This window comes from Neofelis nebulosa, chromosome 10 (genome assembly GCF_028018385.1).
Source record: "Neofelis nebulosa isolate mNeoNeb1 chromosome 10, mNeoNeb1.pri, whole genome shotgun sequence".
Lineage (NCBI taxonomy): Eukaryota > Metazoa > Chordata > Mammalia > Carnivora > Felidae > Neofelis > Neofelis nebulosa.
In genome coordinates this window covers 20836414-20845556 of record NC_080791.1, presented here as the reverse complement: position 1 = coordinate 20845556, position 9143 = coordinate 20836414, and the positions used below count along the sequence as shown (strand labels likewise).

General features: G+C 38.8%; 1 protein-coding gene across 2 annotated transcripts; it reads right to left on the bottom strand.

Annotated features, from left to right (window-relative positions):
- Positions 1–3177: 3177 nt before the first annotated feature.
- On the bottom strand, positions 3178–7476 carry LOC131488500 (olfactory receptor 8B3-like). Of its 2 annotated transcripts, XM_058690379.1 has the most exons (2): positions 7468–7476; positions 3178–4116 (listed from the first exon to the last, which is right to left on the bottom strand). In XM_058690379.1, the coding sequence occupies exons 1-2, from the start codon at positions 7474–7476 to the stop codon at positions 3178–3180; spliced, it is 948 nt and encodes a 315-aa protein (XP_058546362.1). The 2 variants fall into 2 exon arrangements, with proteins under 2 accessions (XP_058546362.1, XP_058546363.1); XM_058690380.1 differs by lacking the exon at positions 7468–7476 and having other exon boundaries at positions 3178–4196.
- Positions 7477–9143: the final 1667 nt, after the last annotated feature.

The following is a 9143-nucleotide window of genomic DNA, read 5'->3' as shown; positions in this document are numbered from 1 at the left end:
GAAAGGAAAGAACTGCCAATTTTGACTTCTATATCCACTGGCAATATCCTTCAGGAATGAAGGGGAAATAAATACATTTTCAGAGGAAGGAAACCTAAGATTATTTGTCCTCAATATACTGATCCTTACAGAATGTCTTTAAAAAGTATACCAAACAGAAAGGAAATGATCACAGGAGGAAGCTTGGAACTCCAGGAAGGAAGACCTTGTGACTACGTAAAAATAGAGGTAAATATAACAGACTATCTTGAAGATTTTTTAAAACTATTTTTTGACATTTGAAGCAAAAGTACACCATCTGATATGACACTCAATGCTTGTAGAGGAAATACTAAAGACAGTTCTTTTTAATGGAATGGCATAAAAGGAAGTAAGTAGAAGCAAGTGTTCTCCACTTTACGGCAAGTCATAAAATGTCAATGCCAACAATGTAAGTTACATATGTATGTTGTGATACCTACAGTATACAGACAGATATACTTCAAATTACCAAGTATAAATCAAAGCTGAATTCTAAGAAAGATCAAGTAATCAATAAGAAAGCAAGAAAAGGGGAAACAGAGGAATAAGAAACAGTGGAAACAAATAGAAAACTAAACACAATGGTAGGGTAAGCCCCTCAGACATCAAAAGATCAATAATGGTCTAAATAACATAAATGGAGAGGCCAATTAAAAAGCAAAGATTTTAAAGGTCCATTTAAAAATGACCCAACCACAGGCTACCTGCAAGAAGCTTGCTTCAAATATAACAACATAGGTAGGTTGAAAGTAAAAGAATGGAAAATAATAAACCATACAAACATAATAAGTTGTAAAGGTTGTTTATATTTTCTTAACACAAGTCCATTATCAGATATATATTTTCTTGGTATATGATTTGACTTTTCATTTCCTTAATTGCATCTTACAATTTAATATTGAGTAGAGAAATAACCAAATCCGAAAAAGTCATGGACACGAGAAGTACAGCATAGGGAATATAGTCAATAATATTGTAACAACATTGTATGCTTGCAGATGGTAATTACATTTATCATGATGATCATTGCATCATGCATAGAATTGTCAATTCACTATGATGTACACCTAAAACTAATATAACAATGTATGTCCCCTATACTTCAATTAGAAAAAAGAAAGTAGGTACACTTTTCAAACAGGTATCTCAAGGAAGATATACAATTGGCTAATAAACATAAGAAAAAATGTTCAGTATCAGTATGCATTAAGAATGTGCAAATTAAAACCAAAATGAGATACCACTGTACACCCACCAGAATGGCTATGATTAAAAAGAAAGACATTACTAAGTGTTGGCAAAAACATGCGGGAAAAATTGTCACGTATTGCCGGTGGGAATATAATAGTAAGGCCTCTTTGTTTTTGTTTTGTTTTGAATTTTTTTAACATTTATTTATTTTTGAGACAGAGAGAGACAGTATGAGCAGGGGAGGGGCAGAGAGAGAGAGGGAGACACAGAATCTGAAGCAGGCTCCAGACTCTGAACTGTCAGCACAGAGCCCGACATGTGACTCGAACCTATGAACTGCGAGATCATGACCTGAGCTGAAGTCGGAGGCTTAACTGACTGATCCACCCAGTAGAGCCTCTTTTGAAAGCAGTAGGGCAGGTTCATAAAAAGTTAAACATAGACTTTCCATTTCGCCCAGCAATTCTCCTCCCCACACTTTCATATAACCCTCTGAGAAGCACAGGGGCATTCATCAGTGACCAGCACTGCCAGATCCACACATCTCCCCTCCTCCTCGACCACTACCTCTGGGTCCAGATATCTTTGCTGACCTATCTTGAGTCTGAACTACTTTTCAACAAAGGGTTGCGGAATAATTAGATATCCATATGCAAAAGCATTTACTCAGATCAACAGCCCACACCACATAGAAAAAGTAATTCAAAATGATCATGGGTTTAAACATCATGATACATAGAGAAGAAAACATAAGCAAAAAATCCTTGGGACTTTGCGATAAGCAAATATGACACCAAAAGTTCAATCCATTATTTAAAAATTGAGACATTAGAATTCATTAAAATTAATATTTTCTGCTCTTTGAGAGACACTATCAAGAGAATGAAAAGAGAAGATGGATTAGTGGAAAATATTTATGAATCATATGTCTGATACAATTTGCATTCAGAAGACATAAAAAAATCCCAAATCTCAAGACTACGAAAACAACCCTATGTGCCCTAAGAGAGCACAGACACTGTGTGTCTTTTACTTCTGTGTCTGCGATGTTTAAAAACAGAGCCTGGTATAGGATAGGTGCTCAGCATCTGTTTACTCATTAAATAACTACATTGTTTGTGCCAGTAAACCTCTGAGACAAAAGGCGGAGTGAAAATAATAAAGGGAAAATGCTGATTGCTATGGGATTAGAGATTATTAGGTCTATTTGAGAAAAGGACAAACATTCTCCTACCAATAATTGGTAAATGTTTCTAGTAAAATTAATATAGCCTCTCCTAGTACCTATATTTCCTGCCCTGAAGTCCCAAGAGGTAAAACCCAGTATAGGTTCCCTTTAATCCTAATGGCTCTATAAAGTTACCTCAGTTTCTTGTCCTTAGGATCCAGCATCAGGAGTAAATCTCCATTTACCACAGTCCTTTGAGACCAGAGACCAAAGGCAGAAGAACATCTTCCTATTTTTATCTTCATTTGGGAAATGAAGGAATCTCCCCGAACAAAATGCCCTACAGCACTCAAATAGACCACTCTCATGGCCACCATAATCTTTCCATACAGGTTTATTGAACAAATGAATACAAGGCCAAATCCAAAGTCCACCAAAGTCCACATATCCAAGACAAAGCTTCAGAGGAATTCCAGACATGCCTCAGTCAAAAATCCAAATGTTACCATTTTTGGATTTACCATCATTCAACCTTTTATACTTAAAACTTTATAACTTCTAAAAATAAGCTGGAGAATGGCAAATGAACTGTTTTTTTACTTCCTATGAAAAGATAAAGGACTGATCCTCCTCCTCCTTATATTGTCTTTGTGAAATGACTTATAAATAATTGGCTTAATTTACCCTATATTTGAATCATTTGCATTTCTACTTTGATTTCTTACTGTTCTCTCCATAGCTTCATACACTGTCTGCCTTTACTAGGAGTTGGCATCTGTAACTAACACCGTTTCTACTCAAGAGAACACCCTTTTCTTAAAAGTCTTACTCAGTGCAATTTTGACATCTTTGTTCCTCAGACTATAGATAAAAGGATTCAACATTGGCCCCACAATGGTATAAAAAACTGTGGATGCCTTATCTTGATCCAGGGACCCAGCAGGAGAAGGTTTTAGATACATGAATGCCGATGCTCCAAAGAAGAGAGAAACAGTAACTATGTGGGAGGTGCAGGTACTGAAGGCTTTGGACCTGCCCCCTGTAGAACGGATACGGAGGATGTTGGAGACGATCAAGATGTAAGAAATGGTGATGGTGAGACTGGGCATTATTACATTGATTCCCACCACAATGAAAACCACCAGCTCGTTGACGTAGGTGCTTGTGCAGGAGAGCTGAAGGAGAGGAGGTATGTCACACATGTAATGATGAATGATGTTGCCATCACAGAACGTGAGCCTCAGCATGCACCCGGTGTGGGCCATGGCACCCACAAACCCCACTGCATATGTTCCTGCCATCAGCATGAGGCAGACCCGGTGGGACATGATGGCCTTGTAAAGCAGGGGCTTACAGATGGCCACATACCGGTCATAGGCCATCGATGTCAAAATACAGCACTCATCAATGACAAAGAAGGAGAAGAAACAGAGCTGAGCCACGCACTCCTCGTAAGAGATGGTGTTTTGCTTTACAAAACCTATCAGCATTCTAGGCATTATGACAGACGAGTAGCAGAGATCAATGAAGGAAAGGCTGAAGAGAAAGTAGTACATGGGAGTGTGCAGGTGAGGCTTCAGACCAATCAGAATAATCAAGCCCATGTTCCCCATCACGGTGACCACGTAGATTCCTAAGAAAATGAAGAAGAGAGGCAGCTGGAGTTCTGGCTGTTGTGCTAAACCCAGCAGGATAAGCTGGGTCACTGAAGAGTCATTGCCTGCTGCCATTGTTCCCTAGGGCGTATCTGTGAGAACAGGACAGAGGGTGACATTAAAATGAGCACCCAGCTCTCTTCCCCCAATCCCTCCGTAATGAGACAGAGTCCCAGAATGAGAAGGAACTCACACCCACCCTCCTGTGTGCCACTGCTGTCTCCATTGGATAAAAGCTGAGATTGTTTAAGGACGTCTATCAAAAACACCAGCAGGCAAGTGCTGTAGGGGTAAGACTGAGTACCCCTGTGAGGAATCAGGACTCCATCATCTCTGCTGTACTTCAGCTTTCCGTCCCTCAGCGCCCCCTAATGCTCAATGGCTGTCTTAGCAGACAGGAGATCATGGCATTTCAGATCTTCAGCCTCAGAGCTGAGGTTTGGAAAAATAAGGGGATACATAAAATTCATCACTCACCCTTCTGCATTGGGATTTCACTGTTGGGCTGTGCTAACCCTTCTCCCTTATTTTCAAGGGGGCACAAGTGGCTCTGATGAATTTTCCAGGCAAGTAGCCCAAAACGGAGATTCTTCTTTGGGTTTGTTCTGAGCGAATTTTGTATGAAAGGAATGAGAGCACAGACTTCTGAGAAGCCGTGAGTTATAGATCATGATATCTAATGGTGGCTTTGCCCAGAGTATTTTTCTCCAGGCTAGCGGGTAGTAAATAGTATCTACTCATGCCCAAAGAGCCCCCTGCTAATATGACCTCAAGGGTTTTCATGAGTTAGGAAATCCTAGAGACCTGATTAAATATTGGAAGACATTTCTCCCAGTGTTTTCCCCAGAGATCAGGCTTTGTAGCAAAATTACCTACTCTGCATTTGTAGCCTAGTTCATTATAATAACACTACATTATTGGAAGTTACCCTTTTACATACATTTTGGTCCGTTGCCAAATAGGGCATATCCCCAAGCAGAAAAGCAGATGATCTTTCCTGCATCCACAGCACCTCTTGCTACATGAAATACTATACATTATTTGTTGGTTTGTTGTGTCTTTTCACAATCCATACACACATACCTTCATACACTCACATCCATGTTAATTTAAGTTTCAAAGGGGGCAGGATTTTGTCTGTTTTCTTCAGTACTCTTTCCGTAGCAACTTAAAGTATTACCAAGTATATATAGTACTGAATAAATATTTGTTTAATTAAATGAATGAATGAGAATCCCTTTTTTCCATCCTTCCTGGATACTAACTACAACAGAATTCTTGCCCCACAGGCAAAGGCTTAGGTGGTGTCAACTCTTTTCTTTGCACACCTGAGTGCAGAACAGGAAAAACACTAGTATGGTAAGTGAAGGCCACTTCGGAACTCTTAGTGGTCATGTAGGAGTACTTCAGATCAAAAGTATTGAACTCAAAGAAAGAATATAATCTTCCTCCTCTCTGAATGTCACATAGAGGACTTCCACAGGCTCTCAGAGAGGTCCCGATGTCTCTCCCCAGGGACTACAGCATACACTCAGATCAAAAGACAGATTTGGATTAGTATACGAAGCTCTAAAATGCCAAAATCCAGGTCAGCTCATGATGGGAGGGCATTAGGATTTTTATTTCTTTTTTGGCACAGGATTGAAATAATCAAAATGCAGACCCGAGAAGATTAACACAGTGTGCACCAGCAAGATGGACTGGTATAAGAAACACAAGAGGCAGGGTCAGCTTTGGGGGGCAATCACAATAACCAGTGAATGATTTTTAAGTGCCCTGAATTAATAGTGCTACTGTGAGTAATTCCAAGAAACAAACATACTCTTAGAGATGTTGCAAAGGAAGATCCATTAGGGCTTCTTACAAAGAAAGTAGAAATAGACAAAAAAAAAAAAAAAATTCCAAAAGATACTAGCCTAGGTGTTTGGATAAACTATGCTATTATCCTACAAACAAAAATAACTCAAAAATATTGGAGATATTTGTAACAATCATACATTCAGTGTTGAACATGATGAGTGCCAGCTGCTAACAGGACATCCAAGCATAAGTGCATGTTAGGAAAATGCCCAACTAAGGTCAAATAAATGTAAGAAGGAAAAGGAGGAAGGTTGGTACATGAGAAAAAGATTTGGGCATGGTTTCCCTGGAGGCTAAAGCCATGGGATCAAGTAAAACCCAGTGAGAGAAAATAAAGAGAAAAAGATTAGAAGGGCAAGAAGAAATTTTGAGAAATCCTCCGATTGTGGGTTTTATGCTCAGGATAATTTAAAACCAAACAGTGACTGAAATGAGTCCCAATTATCATTCTCAGACCCCTCAAAATTACTAGGGGACTAAATATTCCTCAGACCAAACTTGAACAGTGTCCCACTGGACAGACATGCCTTGGACTGCAGCAGTGATGAAGAAAAACTTCTTTTTTTTTTAAAGTTGTTTTTTAAAGTTTATTTTTTTTTTATCTTGAGAGAGAGAGTGCGCAAGCAGGGGAGGGGCAGAGAGAAGGGGAGAGAGAGAGAGAGAGAGAGAGAGAGAGAGAGAGAGAGAGAGAATGTCGAGCAGGCTCCACGCTGCCAGGACTCGAACTCATGAACCATGAGATTATGACCTGAGTGGAAATCAAGAATCAGACGCTTAATTGACTGAGCCAGCCAGGCACCTGGTAAAAATGCATTTTCTATGGAAAGTTACAAACTCCTTTTTAACTGATACAATAACCAGAAATGCTCCCTCCAAACTCTATCAAATCACATTAATAAGAAAAATCTTGGGCTAAGGTTCTAAGCTAGAGCTGAAAGTATTTTTTCATGTTTAATACACACCATGTAAATATGGGCAAGTGTGGAGTGATTATAGGAGATTCTGGGCAAGTGTAGAGTGATTATAGGAGATTCTGGGCTTAGCCTTATGTCACAAAACTCTTATTTCCTCCCTTCCTTTCTCCCACCTGCATAATGGTCACCTTAGCCTAATTCAGTTATAACAATGCTAAATGGTCATCTTTTCCCTGAAATGTATCATAGCACCTCTTGCCCACGCCTGACTCCTTTTTAAGTAACTCAAGCCCGATATGTTCTAACCTGTCAAAGTCAGGGGTAATTAAACCTTTATGTGATGCTATATTTTCTAAGGATGCAGAAAATGAAACCATGTATCTTAACATGGAGCATGATGTTTCGATATATGTATACATTATAAAATGATAATCACAACCAAGCCATGTGACATATTCATTACCTCATGTAATTACGAATTTTTTGTAGTGAGAACACTTAAGGACAACTCTTAGCAAATTTCAAGTATATAATACAGTATTGTTAACTATAGTTGCAAGGTTGTACATGATCTCCATAACTTATACATCTTGTATAACTGAAACTTTGTCCCCTTTGAAGAGAAGCGCCCCCTTTTGGCCACTCCCCAGCCCCTGACAACCATCATTCTACTCTCTGCTTTCATGAGTTTGACATGTTTAGACTACATATATACGTGAAATCATGCAATATTTGTCTTTTCATAGCTGCCTTACTTCACGGAGCATAATGTCCTCCAGGTCCATCTATATTGTTTCAAAAGCAGCCAGTCTGGAAAAACAGTATGGAGGTTTTTCAAAGAGTTAAAATTACAACTACCTTATGACCCAGCAATTGCACTACTAGGTATTTATCCAAAGGAGGCAAAAATGCTGATTCGAAGGGGCACATGCACCCCCAATGTTTATAGCAGTGCTATCAACAATGGCCAAATTATAGAAAGAGCCCTAATGTTCATCAACTGATGAATGGATACAGAATTTCTTTCTTTTTTTTAAGGCTGAATAAATCATAAGCATTTTTTTAAGTTAGCTCATCCTAAGATTAATTCTTCTCTAAAATCTAATCAGTAAAGAAATACACGAAGGCCTGTAGTCAAATAAGATAAATGAATCAGCTGAAGCAATGGGCAGGTGGACCATTATCTGTAGAAAGCAGAACTCTCTAGTAAATATTGGACTGGAAAAGTACACCTTAATCTTAAAGCCAAATGAAGCCTCTTGCCTATTCCCTCTTGTCTGATCCACTGTAAACAAAAGGAAATTGTGGACATTCCCTACAGACAGAAAAGGGATTCCATGTACCAATTACGTTGCAGGAGTAAGGGTGGTGAGATAGTGCCAAAAAGTGTCATTTTTCTGTTTATAAATGAACTGGTCCAAAGAGGAGGAGGGAGCGGTCTTCTTGCTTTTTGAAGCACAATAGCTCCACCTAGTGGTAAAGGTATGGCTCAAAGAATTTTAGACCCTTCATATTAGCTATTTCTCTTATGAAATCGGGTAAAAGGTAGAAAAAGCCAAAATTTCCAGTATGTGGAGAAGAAAGGAAGTCCTTTCCTCCATGGAAATGTGAGAGTAAAGAATAAGTATTTCTGAAATGCTAGGAAACAGGATCTGGCACAGACCAGGTGCTCAATAAATGTTTGTCATTTGATGGCAAATGATGTCAATGATGGCGAGGGACAAAGAAGAGATGCTGCCATCAGATTATATTTGTGAAATAATCACACATATGAGGAAAACAGTGTAATAAAGTGGGAAGTGGGTAAGAGCCTAGCTCCTAAGGCAAATGACCATATTTTTTTTTTCAAATTTTTATTTAAATTCTAGTTAGTTATCATACCATGCAATATTGGTTTCAGGAGTAGAATTCAGTGGTTCATTCATCACTTACACACAACACCCAGTGCTCATCATAACAAGTGCCCTCCTTAATGCCCATCACCCATCTAGCCCATCTCCCCCACCCACCTCCCTCCATCAACCCTCAGTTAGTTCTCTATTGTTAGGAGTCTCTTATGGTTTGTTTCCCTCTCTCTTTTTCTCCTCCCATATATTCATCTCTTTTGTTTCCTAAATTCCACATGAGTGAAATCATATGGTATTTGTTTTTTTTCTGACTGATTTCTTTTGCTTAGCATAATACACTCTAGCTGCATCCGTATCACTGCAAATGGCAAGATTTCATTCTTTTTGATGGCTAAGTAATATTCCATTGTAATATATACACGTGTGTGTGTGTGTGTGTGTGTATATATATATATATATATATATATACCACATATTCTTTAAAATG